Source organism: Pelobates fuscus, chromosome 12, assembly GCF_036172605.1.
Source record: "Pelobates fuscus isolate aPelFus1 chromosome 12, aPelFus1.pri, whole genome shotgun sequence".
Taxonomy (NCBI): Eukaryota; Metazoa; Chordata; class Amphibia; order Anura; family Pelobatidae; genus Pelobates; species Pelobates fuscus.
The window spans coordinates 39,897,636-39,917,656 of NC_086328.1; the positions used below are offsets into that span (position 1 = coordinate 39,897,636).

The 20,021-nt window shown below is 40.1% G+C and overlaps 2 protein-coding genes across 2 annotated transcripts in view; both read right to left on the minus strand.

Moving 5' to 3' along the window:
- The window catches only part of LOC134578629 (inactive hydroxysteroid dehydrogenase-like protein 1), a 1,053,979-nt gene that overhangs the window by 1,009,838 nt on the left and 24,120 nt on the right, over positions 1–20,021 (minus strand). The window lies entirely within an intron of this gene.
- Positions 13,603–20,021, minus strand: part of HSD11B2 (hydroxysteroid 11-beta dehydrogenase 2) — a 60,276-nt gene continuing 53,857 nt past the window's right edge. Inside the window, exon 5 of the mRNA XM_063437609.1 lies at positions 13,603–14,257. Coding sequence (XP_063293679.1) covers positions 13,896–14,257 — 362 coding nt within the window. The 3' untranslated portion in view covers positions 13,603–13,895. The remainder of the gene's footprint in view (positions 14,258–20,021) is intronic.

Consider the following 20,021-nt stretch of genomic DNA (forward strand, 5'->3'; position numbering starts at 1 on the left):
TACTGACATTTGTCTGAGTTTTATGTGGTATTGCACACTTTTTTCTTATTATTGCCATTTATATAGCGCCAACCGATTCCGTAGTGCTTTACAATATTATGAGAGGGGATTTAACTATAAATAGGACAGGAAAACTTACAGAAACGACAGGTTGAAGAGGACACTGCTCAAATGAGCTTACAGTCTATAGAAACTTCAGCACCAAGCATCGGGAGACTAATCGTCCCAGCAGGAAAATGATTGCTGAAATACAGGAAGTGACGTCAGACGCCGGCCACCCGAACTTCCACCCATGTGACCGGCAATTAGAACAAGCAGTGATTTTAAAATGGAACAGCAGCTGGATGTTTTATGCACTGATGAAAACTCGGACTGAGTTGAAACGCGTCTGCATGACTGTGATTCTGTGTGTCACCATATGGGACCTGCACAGTTACTATTTTAATTCTTATTTACAATAAATTTATTATTTTTTTATTCATCATTCTGCTGCTGTTTTTCCTACTTCTGGGGGATACCATTCAAGATTCTCCACAGAGCCTTTTGAGGCACCCTTGGGCATCATATACAGAGCCTGGCACGGCTCTGAAATTCGTGAGTGTATTCAATCACTTCCACATTTCCTTCTTTTGTATATACAGGCTATACTATGTACTATTTTTTATCTCTATAGGTTTTTATATGGAACATCTCCTATATGCACCTGTACATGTATAAGTATTATTATTGCCTGTTTTGATACACAGGGAGTGGTGTGTGTATTTGGCACTTGTTGCTTTTAGTACCCTCTTTTATTAATCGTCCCAGCAACCTGCATTACATTGCCACCCTGGATTTGTGTGCTGGTTAGGCAAAGCACTTTTGCGGAGGTCATTGTTGTAACAAACAGGATCAAAATAGTGCCATACTGAAGATATGCGTAAGCAATAGCTCACATAAATCGCAGGATCACTACTTAGGATGTCCTTATTAAGTTCCGTAAGTATAATGATAGAAACATTTAAATACATAAAAGGAATCAACACAGTAAATGAGGAGACTCTATTTAAAAGAAGAAAAACTACCACAACAAGAGGACGTAGTCCTAAATCAGAGGGGCAAATGTTTAAAATTGGATGCATGGAATAGACTTCCAGTTTAAGTGGTAGAGATTAATATAGTAAGGTAGTTTAAGCATGCATGGGATAGGCATAAGGCTATCCTAGATATAAAATAAGCCCAGGGGCTGATGAAAGTATTTAGAGAAATGGGCAGACTAGATGGGCCAAATGGTTTGGATCTGCTGTCACATTCTAGATTTCTATGGTGAAAGTCAATGCAGTGTTTCACATCTGTTTTAAGTGTTAGTGTCATAAGCATATATGACCGAGCAGTTGGTCAGGTGTTTGTCACTGACTTTGGACTCCTTCCACTCCTAGCTGGGTCAGCGACAAGCCAGACTGGGTTCATGTAAGTCTCATTTAAGTTGTAAAGTAAAGATAAGGTCGCTATGGATTTTCCTCTCCGGTCGGTCCTCTCACACTCACCCCTCTGTCAGTCTTTACATGGCTTCCTGTATCCTATAGGAGTCAATTCAAAGTACTAATCCATATCTATAAAGCATTGAACAGTTCTAGACCCTTTTTATCTCTTCACTTATCCATAGGTATGCCCCTTCTCAGTCACTGCTCTGCCCATGACCTTCTCCTGTCCGCTGCTCACACCCATACGGCCAATTCATGCTTGCAGGATTTCTCGCAGGCGGCTCCCTTCCTACGGAAAAACCTGCCTACCACTATTAGACTCTCCCCTAGTCTTGAATCGTTTAAGAAGTGCCCTAAAACCCATCTCTTTTGGAGCGCTTATGGCCTCCCAGAATAAGCTCTCTCTTGCATACCTGTCCCTTCTTCTTTCCTAAAGGGCAGCGCTCTACTCTCTCCTCCAGCTCTGCCTCACTTCACCTTCTTTGATTGCTGTCTCCTATCCTATTGTGTTTTATACTCCACCATCTCTAGACTGTAAGCTCGTTTGAGCAGGGTCCTCTTCCACCTATCATTCCTGTAAGTCTTTTGTAATTATATTGTTAAATCCACCCCTCTTATGATATTGTAAAGCGTGACAGAATCTGTTGGTGCTATATAAATGGTAGTAATAATAATAAGGCACATAAAACAAGTAAACATGCTTATGACATCCGTTCAGTAGACGGGCTGTGTCAGTATCCAACTCTAAATTGCAACAAATGCAAGGGATTGCGAGAATTTGAGAAATAATTAGGTACACTAAATACTTAGCTAAACTAAAACTTAAAATGGTTAGCAGTGTGAAGGTTTTCTGGGGCCACTGACCTCTTCTTCAGGTGTTAGCGGGGATGTCCCAGGATTACTGCAAACAGGTGCCCTCTTCCAGTGATACTGATAATTTACTAGGAAATTCCTACCTTTATACAATCTGGTGTTTGTTTAGTGCCTCAGTTACTGGACAAAACACCTGTCGCCTTTTCAGGGTAGCATATCATAGATCCACAAATGTTTTTACATTGTTATATTCTCCAGGTAGTTCAGTGGCAGCTCTGCTAAGCTGTAATATTTGTTCTTTGACATAGTACATGCACCATAGGATCTCTCAGGTAGTATATCAGGAGCTAATGCCACAAACCGGTTTCTCATGTATGCTTGTAGTGAGGCTTGCTGGACACTCTCAGGGACTATCCTCCAAATCTATAATTTTGGTCTTGCACATATCTAGTAATACTTCCATGTTTTGAACATTATAGGACATGCTCTTATTTTTAAACTACTCTATTATTTTCCACAATGGAAGTCGTAGCCCCCCAGTTCTTGAATATCATGTTTTAGATGTTTTAGCTCCTTCAAATTAGTTTCTCAGATTGAGAGTCTAACATAGCCTGGACCTCTTTGGTTAAGCGGGATACTACCCGTGCATGTGTATGACTCTGTGAGTCCCAGTCTTTCTTCATGTATGCCACAGGAAGAAAAAAAAAAAAAAACCTCTCTCAGAGGTTGATTCGGCTTCTGTCGGTGAAGCTTGCCTCTCACACAACCATCCAGCTAGGCCTCCTGTCATTCCCCTGGAAGTCTGTATATTACATACCTGTCTGCAGAGAAGAGGCCAATTCCAGGGAAGGAAAGAATCTTCCAGGTGACTAGAGTCTACACCGGTGGAGACGACTTGGCCAGACAGTGACTATAAGTACACTTGGCTCAATATATTTTGCACTGATTTACTGGCACTTATGCTTTTGGCACAAAAGAGGCCTCCTTCATATAGCGGAATGTTTACTCCTGTACTTCATATGTGACTGATCTAAATTTAGTGTATTAACTGATTTGCAGACATTGCCACAGTAGATGTGACTGGTATAAAAGCTGTGACTGACCTGCTGTTAAGCTCCAGTCCCATCACATGAGAATGCTCTTCTTATTGGTATGCATTCATAATTATGTTCTCCAATTTGGTCTTTTAAATATATTTGCATTTGTACGTGTAATGCCAGAAAGAATTTTCTCTGCATTGGAGTTATCCTCCCGCTAATGGATTAATCTTTGCAGAAGTACTTTGCTTTTTTAGACAGGAGCCAAAGGAGTTTCCCTTCTTTTTGGGAAGGAAACCTGATATCCAAAAGGGAGGTTAGTAGTTTTTTGATTACTCTTACTTGCACAGTAATCTTCATTTACAAACTTCCTCGGGGCAATGAAGGTGTGAACTTCATTGCACCTGACGAAGTTTGAACATTTAAACAAAACACATAGGGCTGTGCAATTACTTATATATATATATATATATATATATATATATATATATATATATATATATATTTAAATATTTTTGTTTTATTGGTTTATCTGCATTACCTGTGGAATAGTGTGCCCTTTGCCTATATCGATATCTGGAAAGTAGTGTTTGCACTTCTGACTCCTGGTTTTAAAGGATCACTATAGGGTCAGGAACACAAACATGTATTCTTGACCCTATAGTGCTAAACCCACCATATAAGTGGCTTGCCCTCCCTTAGCCCCCCTATAAAAGCTTAAAACTCACTTTATTTCCTGTGACACTGGCTCCGCCCCCTTCGTGACATCAAAATGGCTGATTTTTTTGCCGATCCAATGCTTTCCCATAGGGAAATCCATTGTATTGGCTAAAATCAGCACAGATGCGGGTCAAATGACGTTTTGGCCAATCACGACCTCGTCATAGAGATGCATTGAATGCAGGGCTATCTACTGTGCAGCCCTGAGCCAGGAAGCACCTCCTGTGGCCATCTGAGCGACGGCCACTTGGAGGTGTCCCTAGGGGCAATGTAAACACTGCCTTTTCTCTGAAAAGGCAGTGTTGACATGAAAATGTCTGAAGGGAGCTACTATACTCACCAGAACAACTACATTAAGCTGTAGTTGTTCTGGTGACTATAGTGTCCCTTTAGTGTTGATGTGCCTTCACTAGTTTTAATCCTGTAAGCGTGATTAATATTAAGTGTCCTAAATTTTGAAGCTCGGCACAATGTATTTTAGTTCTTATTTTCTAAATGCATCTGACTAACCTGGAGGTGTTTAGAGAACCGGTTTACTATTTATGAGTGGTTTACCTACAATCACATTAAAGGGACACTATAGTCACCAGAACAACTACAGCTTAATGTAGTTGTTCTGGTGAGTGTAATCATTATATGCAAGCATTTTTAGGCAAACACTGCCTTTTCGGACAATGTTCTGTGTCCAGAGTCTGCCTGTGGAGAGGTCAGAGCAGGTAGCCCCCCAACCTAAAAGGCTAGTATGTGACTACAGGATAAAATCAGGGTGACAATCGAATATAGCTTTCCCTTTTCAAGCTTCCATGTTCTGGAGCCACTTGGGAACATTGGGAAAATTGCCTGAATGGAGGCTGAAAGTAGTCTTATGATTTGAGCTAAATCGTGAAGATAAACCTGTTAAAAGGACAACAGTTTACAATTATCCTTTTTGATGGATTTTATAGTCTAAGACGGGAGTTGAAAAATCGAAAGGACTGAGTCGATCTGAAAACCCAGGAAAAAAATAGTCTGAGATGGAAGCAGAGGAGATTTCTTGAAATTTATTACAAATCCAAGGTTCTGATGGATCTCTATTTTACATTTGAAAATATTCTAGTTTTTTGAGCTATAGCTATCCATTCTGGCTGAGTGGAGGAGAACCCTTTGGAAATATTTATGGTAAGTAAAATTCAACATTTCAATGTTAATTTCTTTTTTAATTTTATTTTTTTTATTACTGCACTTAGTAACAACTATAGAAAGGTTGATCCAGAAGTGTCATTGTCTGTCCCAAATTTTGACAAATGAGTGCTTGTGAAGTTTGAAGTATGGACTTGTATATAGCCAAAGCAAAAAATATTTTATTATTTTTAGGTGACGCAAAAACACCACAACTACTTGTATGGAAAAAAATAGAAATCTTTATTTCTAGAAATGTGACAATCATTTTACAGTGAAAAGTATCTCTATTGATTGAAAACAAAAATGGAATTTCTTTAACCCCTTAAGGACCAAACTTCTGGAATAAAAGGGAATCATGACGTGTCACACACGTCATGTGTCCTTAAGGGGTTAAACAGGTTAAACATAATCAGATTTGTAAATATTACACAACTGATCAAATTTTTTAAAATCGAAGAATTTTTCACGTGCAGATGATTTAATACAGCCATGAGGATTGTTTAAAGAGAAAACATTGTGATGTATAATGAAGATTTATTGCACACTTTGATTATCTTACAAGATTGCAAGACATAGCACAAACCAATCTCAAAACATCTAGGCAACATATATACAGAGGTTTGTCCTTCTAGGTATACATACAAATAGCAAGATACATTATGTCTTGTAATATGTACTAATGTTCAACATCAGTAGGACTATATGCAAAACATCTTGACATCTCTTCAGTACAAAGTAGATTATGGGAGGATACCAGGGCCAGATTAACATAGGGGCTGATGGAGCTGCAGCTCCAGGCCCAGGCCCATGGAATAGGCCCATTGATTAAAAAAAAAATGTAAAAAAAAAAATTTTTTTTTTACATTTTTTTTTTTCACACACACTACTCTTAGGGATTCCACCTTTCTTTTATTTTATTGGCACAGCCAGTATTTGAGGCTGCCTGGCTGGTGCCAATATTGCAGTAATACTGGCAATACAAATGCTCGTATTTTTCTCACAAGAGATTACTCTGCAATACCAGCACTGGCCAGTAGGGGTCGCTGTATGTGGAGACAGGCAGGGATAGGAAGTTCCAGCATATCCCTCCCTGCCTATCTCTACTCACTGATCTGCAGGGGTGCAGCTACAGAGAGTCCAGACAGCAACACCCACCCTGCAGAGACAGCCTACAGCTCAGCGAAGTAAGGAATGGGGGGAAAGACTGCAAGGAGACATACACTGAGGCACTAAGGGATACTGGGAGACATTATGGCAGGCACTGAGACACTAAGGGACATTGGGAGACATTATGACACAGACACATGGGGACACAGTGTCCCTAGTCTCCCAGTGATCCCTAGTCTCCCAGTGCCCCCAGTCTGCCAGTGTCTCACTGTCCCCATGTCTCCCAATGCCTCAAGTGTCTCAATGTCTCCAAGCTAGTGTCCCTGGTGTCTCGGTGCCCCCTAGTCTCCCAGTGCCCCCAGTCTGCCAGTGTCTCACTGTTCCCATGTCTCCTAGTGTCTCCATGTCTCTCAGTGCCTCAAGTGTCACAATGTCCCCATGTCTCCAAGCTAGTGTCCCTAGTGTCTTTGGCCCTGGTGTCTCAGTGTCCCCATGTCTCCCAGTGCCCCATTTCTCAATGTCCCCATGTCCCCCAGCCAGTGTCTCTAGTGTCTGTGTCCCCATGTCTTCAAGTGTCCCCTATTTTCCCAGTGTCCCCATGTGTCCCAGCCAGAGTCCCCTAGTCCCCCAGTGTCACTGGTGTCTCCGTGTCCCTAGGTCTCCCCGTGTCCCCAGGTCTCCCCATCTTCCTAGTGTCCTAGTGACATGGGGACCCTGGGATACATGGGGACAAAGGGAGACATGGGGCATTGAGACACTGTGATACATGGGAACACTGAGACCTGGAGTAATCGACACATGGGGGCACTGAGTCATGAAGGCAATGGGAGACATGGGGGGCACTGGGAGGAATCCATCTATACAGCAGAATCAAACAAAGTAGTTTTTTCTGATTTTACAGCATTTTCTCTTATGGCACTCCTTGTGATTTACATCATGTGATGTCACCCATACATATTTAATTATGAAAATTAGTAAGGCCGGTATGTTTTTCCAAGAAAGGTGGCAACCCTAACTACTTTTCACATACTCTTACTTAAGTATGGAAACTTAAGAGGGATGTATGGGAACAAAACTTGTGTGGACTGGCTGACAATGAATATAGTTAAAGGGACACTATAATCACCAGAACAACTGCAGCTTATTGAATTTGTTCTGGTAAGTAGAATCATTACCGTCAGGCTTTTTGCTGTAAACACTGTCTTTTCAGAGATAACTTCACTGGCCACTCCTCAGATGGCTGTTAGAGATCCTTCCTGGGTCATGGCTGCCTAAAATGCATCCAAACATTCAGTGTCTCCTCCCTCTGCATGCAGACACGGATCTTTCCTCATAGAGATTCATTGATTCAATTCATATCTCTAAGGAGATGCTGATTGGCCAGGACTGTGTTTGAATCATGCTGGCTCTGACCTGCCTCTTTGTCAGTCTCAGCGAATCCTATGGGGAAGCACTGTGATTGGATCAGGCCACCACTCCTAATGATGTCAGCAGACTGCTTTTTTCTGAGGCAAACAGCATGCGGAGTTACAGCTTCAGGCTTGAACATAGTAAGATTTTGCTATATTTATGGAGGCATGAGGGGACCAGGGGGGCTAGATGGTGGTGTTAACACTATAGGGTCATGAATTCATGTTTGTGTTCCTGACCCTATAGTGATCCTTTAAGGCAGGGATGTCGAACATGCGGCCCCCCAGATGTTTCTGAACTACAACTCCCATGATTCTTTCAATGAAACAGATAGCCAGGGAATCATGGGAGTTGTAGTTCAGCAACATCTGGGGGGCCGCATGTTCGACATCCCTGCTTTAAGGTAATGCTGACTTTGGTCTCTCTAACACTATGGCATGTTCCCTTTCTTCTGCACTCACTACATACACCTTTTCTCTGTCTCAGACTATATACCAGGAACTTCTGCCTGCTAGTAAGAAGGTAAGGAGACAAGTGGACCAGCGAGTGCTAGGGGACAGTCCTTAGAAAGCTTTGAGCGAGCGCATCATTAGATGCATTTATGCCAAGCTCAGGGTGCTGCCTGCATAGTATGCCCTTAGTTGGCCAGCTGCATGATTGGCAGGCAGCCTGACATGCATTTAGGCCAGGCTGGCCTTCTAATTCTTTGGGCAGACGTCCTCTTTTTGGGCATGTTCGCCCCTTTTGGCAGGTTACGTGATTTGTGTCAGTGGCACACCCTTTTGCCCTGCCCATTGACTTCCTGCTTGGCTGGACACTGCTGTTAGGGGTTATGGATTTACTTGAAAGATGAAAACATAAATTAGAGAGAGATTAGCATAAGGTATGTGTTTTCTTATAGCTGCTGTTTTCTTTCTCTCCAGCACCATCTCCATCAGATACATGACGCTTAGGAGTGTTTTATTGTTTTTGGTTGATATGATTCTGTAATTAGGCCCGTCATAATTATCAGCACCAGGCCCACTGGGCTCTTAATCTGGCCCTGGAGGATACACAAAAGTACACTTTCTGTTGCTAATAAAAGCATGTGCTTAAAATAACAAACTACAATAACTTCTAAATTGAAAAAGGCTTGAATCGTGATATTTCTGCTTGAATACAGGCAAGTGGTTCATATTATAAGAGTCAAACCCACCTGAGGAAATACACACACACACACACACACACACACACACAAAAAAAATGTACACACAGAACTTCCGTTTCCACAACTCTGCAAATCTATCATTCATTAGGTGGACAGTTCATCTTCACTTTCAAAGTGATGTAACGTAATGTTAATATCCAAGATTTTAAGCATGCTCTATGGGAGATCATTCATTGGTGGAGTCAAATGCACTAATTATATTCAAAAACATCTCCCAAGCAGCACTTAATTTAATAACGAGAATCTGGCAACAATTCGTACTGGTAAAACAAACACAATACTTCGAATAAGTGAGGTATTGCGAATAGTTGGAATAAAAACAAAAAATATGTATAAAGTATGGGCAGATTAATACAAATATAAAATGATAAAAACTAAGGCCAATCAAGTCAACTTGAAATAGTGAAATAGGCAGCCAAAGGTCTGTTTATTATTAGATATTAATATTGGTATTTATAAGGCACCAAAACCATCCATGCAGTCCTGTACAGCTTAGGGAAAAGATGGCACAATATGCGCAGACAAATACAAAAGGTACAGATGTCCCAATGGATCAAAAGATCATACTAGCTGCAATCAATTTTTAGATTCCAGACTTATTTCAAATAAACATGATTAATACCATATTAATGTACATCTAATATGAAAGCACATACTTGACAATCTGTTGTAAAACCAATTAACTGCCATCGTCTCTGTCAAGTAAACATAATCACATTCGGCTTTTGTCTATATTCAAAAGTATGACACCTTTGGGTATTTCGCTTAGTATAGATTTCCTTTAGAGCTTACGTTGAAATGCACTTTTAAACCTTCTCAAAAAAATTCAATCCTAATCATAAAGGTTCAATATATAGTTCTATTTTGTTAATTATTCTTTTTTTTTTTTTTAAGGAAAGATGTTCCCATTTATATTGTCTTCACACTAAACTCAATTTTATGCAAATGTATTATCCAGAGTCTGAATATAAAAAAATACTGGCACAATAACTTTCATTTATCATTTATAAAAAAAAACACACCATAGTTTAGCAGTGCAACAATTTAAATAAAAAAAAAACAAAAAAAAAAAAAACGAGTACATTTTTATTTTCCAGGAGAGGGATGGATTGTAAATAGATTTTATTTTTTTTCTAATTGACTTTTGATAGTTTAGAATCCATACTTATCAATAGTATTGCCCACTATCTAAGCATAATATCAAAATGTATTTTTTTAGTTTTCTCTTCTAGCAGAAACCAAAATATAAACAAAAACACATATGTGTTGATATACTAGAACCAGACCAAAGAAAATGACTTTGCCGTAAAGTGAAACTAAAGTGCTTTCTAAGTGTCTACTATCACTTGCATCTTGCTTGTGATCACTGGGAGGAAAAAAGTGCTTAAGGGACCACTATAGAAATACAGACCACTTTATCTCAGTGAAGTGGTCTGGGTGCATTGGCACTGTAGTTTTAGTCCTGCAATGTAAAACATTGCTGTTTTACAGAAATGGCAAGTACATTGCAGGGCTAAACACACCACTAGTGGGTGTCTTCCCGACCACCACTATGGGGTGCTTTAGCTGGTATACCAGATGCAGACTCTATACTTCAGTCAATGCTTCTCATAGAGCGCATTTGATTGGTATATTGTGGTTTTTGCCGGACAAGTAACATCCAATACTTCTCACAGAGAAGCATCGTGGATGAGAATCACAAGAAGGCAGAAGATGTCAGCATGCTTACTAATGAAAAAGGAAGTGGAGCAGATGGTTGCAAAGATAGGGTCTCAGTGCTAGAAATGAGGCAAGTAACATATATTAAGCTTGCATATTTCTTTTGTTTTGTTTTTTTACAGAAAATGGGGTGGACAGGAGGCAGGGAACTTATAGTCCTGAAAAAAAAAATAATAATAATTTAGGGACTATAGGTTTTCTATAATAAACTGAAACTGACATTTGATTCTGTGTCACCGATTTTTACCAATTTCAATGGGTAGGTCGGTCTTATACTTTTTTTCCTTTTCAATTCTTTAAGTAGTGTCATGCAAAGAAGAAGTTAACAAGTTTAGGCTTGGTCGACATTTATAGTGTATATAGTGCAAAAATTAAATGTTTCATACATTTTGTATTTTAATAATGTAAAAAAACTAATTCAGAATGAGATTAACATGGAGGTTATGTTGTTTCATGGTTCACCAGATCAATATATCTATATATTCTCTGTGATCTTACAGATATTGGTGATACATTTGTGGATGCCAAGATTTCTACTCAAAAGATAACTGTGTTATTGGGGCTGGGGGCTGGATGACATCCGTTTTCCAGTTTTATCACTCACTCTACTGTTCCCATAGAGCCCACACTTTATTAAATTTGGATGATGTGTTTCTAACCTGAGCCATCAATTTGTCCATTAGGTAGACATCTTTTATGTTTGAGAACTTGTGCACATATCTGGTTTATGCCATGACTGTGCCAATGTTTTGTGTGCTGCTAGAGCTAGGATGTGAAAGAGCATTTGTTCCCTACCAGGCAATCCTTTAATGGGTCAAGAAAGGCCCAGGGGCTCGGATCAATGTGTCTCTGCAGTAGATCGGCTATTATTTTACATACATCTTTCCATAATCCAATTACCCGTGGGCACGCTTACCACATATGAACATACGTATCCTTTTCCCCACACTTGTGCCAGCAACTATCAGTGTCGGTCTTTACCATGTGGTACAACTAGAATTGTGTACTAGCGGAACATTGTCTTGAATGATTGCTCTTGAAGATCTGGCAAACACCTCCCCTATACTCTCCCATTTAATGCCCTCCAGCACCTCCCTCAGATTGACCTCCTATAGGTTTAGATATTTCATGTTCCCCCAATTCTCCTGATATAGAGCTTATATGTTGGTAAAGAACTGTGATTATACCCGTTGGAGTGGCGTAATTTCTCAAAGAAAGTAAGTGGAGTTTGGACTGCTCTCTTTACCACCTCCATTCTCACTAGGTCTCAGATTTGTATGTAATGGTAATAGTCGCTTGGGGTGAGCTTTCTATTGTCCTTGGTATGAATGCGGTTTTATACTTTTTGTGTAGAACAGTAAATGAATATATTGTCAGCAGAACCCTCTTCCATAGTTTCTTTATTCATGGTATAGGGCTCTGTCTACTGATGATTAAGATGCCTACTGAGTGTACACAGGTCCTATTAAGTTTGCATATGCACGTAGCTTGTTTCTGAAAAGTATGATGGACTATAGGTCTGATACAGTCTTACATGAATTGGACTCACTTCAGTTTGTCCTGGCAATTTACATGCAATTCCAGCCATGTTTCACTTGCTTTACTGAATATGAGCATTTCTTTAGGTTTTGTCATTCTAGGCATCCTTACCACCTCATATTACTGAAGTGGTTATGGTGCATATACCCTTTCCCTGCAGCCTTTTAATCTTTCTTTTCCTTTTTTAATTTCCAATATTAACAACAACCCATTTGCCCCCCTCCCCCAGAGCTTACTGCCAATATAATTTTTGGACAACTTCTGCATTTTGCACGTACAAAACACAGAAACACACAATAACATGCAATATACTAACTTCTGACACCTTAGATAGGCTTGGTGAGTTTTATATATATATAAAGTTGTCAGACCTCTTAAACAGTGTGATTTCTTACTCTAGGACAGTGTTTTCCAACCCAGTCCTCAAGGCACACTTACCAGTCCAGGATTTAAGGATTACCCAGTTTTGTCTAAGGTGTTTTTTCTTTTTTTTCTAAAAACACCTTAGACAAAACTGGGTAATCCTTAAATCCTGGACTGGTAGGTGTGCCTTGAGGACTGGGTTGGGAAACACTGCTCTAGGAGCATACCAGGGCACTCCAGCCAGTGGTTATGATATTTGAAGGGTTCTTTTAAAAATATACTCTGGCCTGGCACAGGTTACCATTTCTGTCCCTGCATCCCATCAAACAAGCCTTAATGCTAAGTTTTTGCTTTTCCCAGCCTCCACCACATCCCACATGCACTCCTCTTCATGTGTCCATCACCTTCCTCTCTTCTGTGATCTACCTTCTTGCACCCATTAAAATCCCTTTCTTCATACCCCTGTCTGGATCTCCACTTGTCCTTTCTTGTCTCCATCTCTCCAACCAATACTTCTCTTTGCTATCCTATCCATGGTGATTAACAAAACATTTTAGTGGGTAATAAAAGAAATACAAAAAAATGGGGTTAAAATGTTTTTGGTTCCTTGTTTCAGTCTGTTACACAATATGATCAATGTGCAGATTGCATAAAAATTTTTTTTTTATACTTTGTTCTTTTCCCATATAAAGTTATTCTTGCTCCATAAGCCCACCCCTTCCGACTTTCCCTCACAACTTGCAAAAGTCCCCACTTTTGCCTCCCAACATTCTGCAAAACAAAATATCATGGTGATTACTGGGAGTTCAGCTGTTGGCTTTCTACTGAGTAAAAGCGAAACGACCAAACTACAACTCTGAAGCCCTTGTGATCATAAAGTTGCTTATGGGATAAGCTAAACCGTGCGATAGAAAGTTTGAGCATCATACATAATTGGTTTTGCCAGTTCCTGTTCTGAACACACAGCAGAAGAAGAATAGCTTGGTGATTTGCAGCAAATATGAATATTTAGATTTGTTTTTATATTCATATTTAAAAAAATAAAAATAAAAAAAAATGGGCCAGTTTCAGATTGAAATGTGCAGTTATGGCTTCCAATTTTTGGATAACACTAAAATGTTAAGACATGTCTTTTCAGATATCTCCACCGTAGTATTTTTGTGCTTTAGAAAGGAGAAAGAATCGAAGTCTGTTTCTCAGATCAAAAAAGGTGGACCAAAGTAATCAATGCTCTAAATAGTGCCATAAGAATTCACAACTCAAATAGTAAATTTTTGCTGTAATGCCCAGCCTTTTTGGTTCTCAACTGCTTAAGTGCGCTTGAGATTAAAAAATATAAAATAAATCCCTAGCGTGTTAATCCTGTCCACTGTTTTTCATTTGTTTCCTAAGAGACCTTGGAGCACACTTGCGTTTAGAAAACAGACTTCTGACAATTTGGCTAGTGATGTTTTCTGGTACATACATGAATATTAGATAGAGCAGCCAGATCCCTTTTCCTACATAATATTTTACTTTTGGATTCTCCGAGAGAACCGCATCTAGAATGCTGTTTGTTACGGGGCTGATGTCTGTGCAGGCGTTTTTTCCATATTCCAGAAACTGATTTACTGTGTCTGTAATATACTCCTCCCCGTATTCTTGCAGTAACTCTGTAGGTAACCTGGTCAGTAACTTTTGATTTTGACGTTCCCAGTAGGATGGGTTATAATGGGCACCTGCATTAGAAGAAGGAAAAAAAGTGACATTTAAGGATGATTAGATATTAAGGCAGATTAATATATCACAAGTAGCATTGAAGGGAAAATGTAGTCTTCCAGTTTCAGCACAGTCTGACCTTCGTACTTGGCCCTCCGTATAGAGACAACAGATATAAAATGAGAAATTAAACGATGTTTATCCTTATTTGCAATATGTTCCTCGACTGAACTATAACTAGATTGTGTAATTTGCAAAATCTATAGTCTAGGTTTAAAATAAAAGTTAACACAAGTTATAGTAGTTTGCAATATTTTTTTTGTAGCATACTCTACATTAAAGGGAAATTACACTTTTCTGTATAAACAAAACTGTAAGCAGAGATACTATGTGTCATTTTAAGCAGATTATAATTTCATCTGTATGAATGAGCATTGGATAAAGATGCTCAAATGGCAGTAGTACTCAAATAAAATTACAGGGTTAACTCTGCCTCTAGTGGCTGTCTTCTAGATGTACTTGTGGGTGCTGAGGCGACTTTTGGTCACCTAACTGACACTGGACGTCATCACGCACTGCTTGAGGACATCCAGGGTCACCAAAAACCCCAATAGGGGTATACAATGCTTTTCTATTGGTGAGGTCCCAATGCGAGTGAGGCACTCGCAGTGTGTGCGGTCCCCTCCGCTGCCATCAGAGGAGGCGGAGCAAGAACCAGAACAGTGCCAAGGGACATCACCGCTGGAATCAGGTGAGTAAGGGTATTTTTAACCCAGCACCACAGGGGTGGGGGTGATAAAGGGGTTAAAAACCTAGCACTATAGTTCCCCCTTTTTTTTTCTTTTTCAGTGTGTCAAAATTATTGGTGTCTGAGGCGGTCTACGATCTTCTGCACCCACTGTGCACTCGCCCCTTTGTCTAAATCCATGTCTTTCTGCAACTGATACTCTGACTGCTTCCATTAAATGAGGTGGTTCATCTCCAGAGCTATGTTTTACAGCAGACTAACAAAATCATACATCACAGGAGTAGCTGCCATACGCGACAGTAGTTAGGGAATATACTGAAGAGACATTTTAGTAATAGATGCTGTACAGACATTAATGGGACACTACTGCCCAAACAAAATAATCACTGTTTAGTAGACATACACCCCCAAAAAGTGTGTGTGTGTGTGTGTGTGTGTGTGTGTATTAGAAGAATCCCTTTTTACAATATGGGAGGGAGGGGTGGAGGTTGTAATATCAAAACATGCATGCATTTCCTTATCCATTTTTCATTGCGCTATATCTGAAAACTGCTTGCAAAAGCAGCTAATCTCGCCTGTGCCTTTCCAAGCATTCTTGTTCTTCCCCAGCCCAGACTTTCTGTGGCTGTTACAATCAAGTTAAATACTTTCTGTATTGCTGTGAGCAATTGCTGCATCTTGAGTTTAGCGCCATTGAGCTAAACAACCAGAAAGTGACATAACAGTCTGACATTTTTGTTACTCCCTCTGGCTGTCATTTATAAACATGCCAATTTCTACTGAAATCTAGAACCTCCACCCCTCCCTCCCATATTGTAAAAAGGGATTCTTCTAATATAAAGCACTTCAGCAAACTGCCTTGCTTTAGGAGTCTGGAGTGTCCCTTTAGTGATTTTCCAGACCAAAATATAATTTTATAGAGGCTTGGAAAAAGAAAATATGATCAAACCTTATTGAAGAACCATGGTCCATTTAATAAATAAATAATTAGTGATGTATTACAATGCTACCTGTAATCTATTCTAATGTAAAAAAAATCAGTCGCATAATATGTATCGTTGTCGATGTTAATGGTTGTTTTGTGCTTTGTGGTCTGGACGGAACCAAAAAATAAATATATATAAATAAATATTTTTTTTTTTTTTTTACACAAAATCACTGGGACCACCTTATTTAGAACTGAGAAGTGGATAATAGTGGCATTTTAGATTTCTTTTTTTTCCCCCCCACTCAGCAGGTAAATCCTGGACGGCTTGATTTGTTTGGGCACAGATTAATTGGCATTGGATTAGTTTGTACCAACCAAACTACATTTGTGTATTTGTCTAATAGGATGACCATTTCTTGATTAAACTGTCAGGAAAGCAACCTTCTGCCCTTATCTTGTGCACATGCCCTGAAAGCCGTAAGAAAGGTATTGTATTTTTGTTAAAATGAATATTGGTGGGGGCGGAGCCAACTGTGGAATAGAGCAGACACGTTTCCCCAAGCTCCGAGCCTGGCACTCTCAAATAACGATATTAACTGTAAAAATGGGCACCTGCCTGAGCCAACAACCCTTCACCAGTGGTGGGAAGGAGGAACAAAAAACCCAATGCTGATAGGACCCCAACAAGCCGAGATATCGGCGAACCGCATGGGACAAGATGGCGCTGGAAGGGGATGAGTCCTCATTTTCCTTGGAAGGTATCCCCTGCGACACGGAAGAGTGGATGCCCCTCAATCCACCTATGACACTCACCGGTAAGCAGTTTACCCCTGCTGAACCTGTCACGGCTGCCCAGCTGAAACATATGCTTGCTGAGCTTAGGGCAAATATAGCGGCAGACATGGCCTACTTCAAAACTGCCACTGAAAGCGCTGCCTTTTGGAGGCCACAATGAGCACCCAAGACTCCAGGCTAACCTCCGTGGAAAATGAAATTGCTGAAATCTAAAAACTACAACCGACCACCAGTGACAGAGTGGATGCCATGGAGGACCAGAAAAGGCGCTATAGCCTTAAAATCAGCAGAGTCCCGGACACGATTGGTCTCGCCAACTTACCCCATTATGTCTGAAGGCTGCTCAACACTCTGCTGGCGCTCAAACAAACCAAAGCGGTGAGGTTGGATGGCCTGTTGAACCTGCCAAAGCCACCCACAGCACGAATAGCTGCTTATGCAGACCTTATCAGATTCCAATCGCTCTCTGACAAGGCCCTTATGCTCACAGCTGCTTGGCTGAAGACCCTATTACACTCTGAGGGCTCATCTCTGACGCTTTTCCCAGATCTTACCTGCAGCACCATTGAATGGCACAGGTCACTGCGACCGCTACTACAGCTCCTTCAATCAAAGGACCAATGTACCGATGGGGAATACCTAAGCAGCTTCTATTCATCCACATGGGAACCGCCCACAGAGCTATGCGTAACTGGAATCCCACCTAAACAAGCTGGGCTTCAAGGGGCCACAGTGAGTGGTCGGCTCGGACTAGCACACCTAGACCCTTCTGTCATTGAAGAAATCACCTCCCACATGGCACTGCGCAAGGCACCAGCGAGAGTGACCTGAAGGTTACGCTCTGGTAAGTCACCTTCCTTATACCTGGGTGACCGCCAGGATCCATCCATCTCCACCACCAGAGATCACTTTGGCTTATGAGCTTCAGCTTCATAATTGTTATTTTTATACCATCTTTGCCATATTTGGCTTTTATAAGTGACAGTGTTTATTACTCTGACATGCTTACCCCTATGAAACCACATGTACGGGCATTACGTGTACTTTGTGAACCCAACTGGTGACTGGAGATGTTGAGACATGCGGGCTGGGATTTATATATACTCTGTTTATTTGCATTACATTTGCAAAACAAAAATAAACAGTGCAGTATGCTTTGACTTAAAATGCAATCTCTCAATGTTTATTATATATATATATATATATATATATATATATATATATATACCTGTGCATCTTTATACCACTACCAAACTGTGTAATCACTACTGCACTGTCAAAAATAAAGAATAAAAAAAAAATAATAATAATAATTTTGGGTGGTTTATTGAAATATTTATACAAACTCTACCCTTAATGAAGAAAAGGGAAAAAAAGAAAATCACTCCACCTCATATTGGCGTGCCTAGACTTCATTAATCTCATCTGGCTTAGCGATACAATTAGGTTGTCTGGAGACTATATTAAAGTTAGTATTTTAATATGCTTATCTGTCTGTCTCGAAAAAAGAAAGTACCAAATTGAAATAATGGATTTTATGGAGTTCGCTGCACAAGTAAAAGTCAGATTTTAGGATCTCCTGTCCCCTGTATGTTTGTTTGGCATCTTCATGCAGGAAGATCCTATCAAATTATTATTATTATTATTATTTTATTATTCTTAATTTGGTAAAGATTTTTAAGGTTTACAACATTTACTCTTCGCACTGCACACCAGAACTGAAGAATACAAAACCAGACATATCAGTGCATGTGTTCAGTTAGAGGTGAGCTACCTCTGTAAACAGTTAAATCAGTTGCGGGGATGGTACTGAGATGACAGACACAAATGTGGTTGTGCCGGGGAGGCGTTAATATTAGTGCAGCAATGTTTTCATCTTGCTATGGATAGTATTCATATGTCATTAATGTATGTGTCCAGTCGATCTTTATATATTAAGCAGGACCATAGTCCATGGGAAATTATGTGAGTGCTGTCTGGTTTTACAACTGTGGTGCCTCATTGGTGGGAGGCATTTTGGGATGATGAGTGCAGTCTGACTGGTAAAGGGAACAAGTGAACAAAAATTAAAAGGGAAAAAAAAAAAGGTGAAGGGGAGGAAAGAGAAAGTAGGGGGGGGGGGTATCTATTAGTCCTGAATTCAGAAAATGGTTGGTGTGTTTCCTTTTTCTCATTTATTTTTTCTGTTGGAGTCACAGAAGTGGGGACATTGCTATCTATGTGAAGTGACGGAGGTGTTGACTCAGCTCATCAGTAGCCCAAGGGTCCCATACTTTGTGGATTGCTTTTGGGCATTTGTGCGGTTAGTATGTTTAGTTGATTTTGCGTTTTACTGTTGCCATGGTAGGGATTTTGGAGTCTGCTCATAGTTCGCCTATTACCCTACGCACCGCAAGCGAAATTCTGACTGCGAGTTTTTCGCTTTTGGTTCGTGAATCTGACAGTTTAGAGAGGAGGAGTGTACAAGGGTCATTTGGGATTGGTTTCATGAGAACTTGTATGACTTGCGTCAAAAGGTTTTCTAGTTCGAGGACCCAGGTCTTGTTCCCACTCCTCAACATATGTAAGGTTAAGTTGGGAGATATGGGTGGTCAGTTTAATAAGGACCAAACTTCTGGAATAAAAGGGAATCATGACATGTCACACATGTCATGTGTCCTTAAGGGGTTAAGGTAGAGCGTGGATATTTGGCCTTTTTGTATGGGAATATCAAAACACTTTTTCAAAAGCCGTCCAAATCGCAACGCCGTCCCTGCCTGTTTGATGATCAAAGTAGAAGCAAAGTCTTTAAGTTGTAAGTATCGAAAGCAGTCTGATGTGCATAAAGTTTTTTTTTTTTTTCTATTATATCTAGGGATTACCCTCCAACCGTATTTACAAATAGTGGTCAACTCAGCCAGGTTGTCATTGTCTGGTAGAATCGATTCCTCTATCTATTTTGTCCCCAATATTGCCATTCGGTTTAATTCACTAAAATTCTATGTTTTCGAAATTAGCCTGTTGATTTTATTTATATTTACTGATCAAGTACAGTGGAAAATGTTGCCACTTTAAAAGATTTGACTAAAGAACAATGACAAAAACACTGCCTTAATAGTTTTGATACAGATTGCATTGACAGGTTATTAAATGAACCCAAAAAGCTACATCACCAGTAGAGCTTGCTCTAGATATTGCAATGCCAGCAGTGTCCTGGCATCCTCCTAGAGTAACTTGTCAATCTATTTTAGAGTGGTTCGATAAGTTACCAATGTCCCAATGTGCACCCATGACCAAACGCAGCTCCACAAAGCAAAGTAGGGCCGTGGCTTAG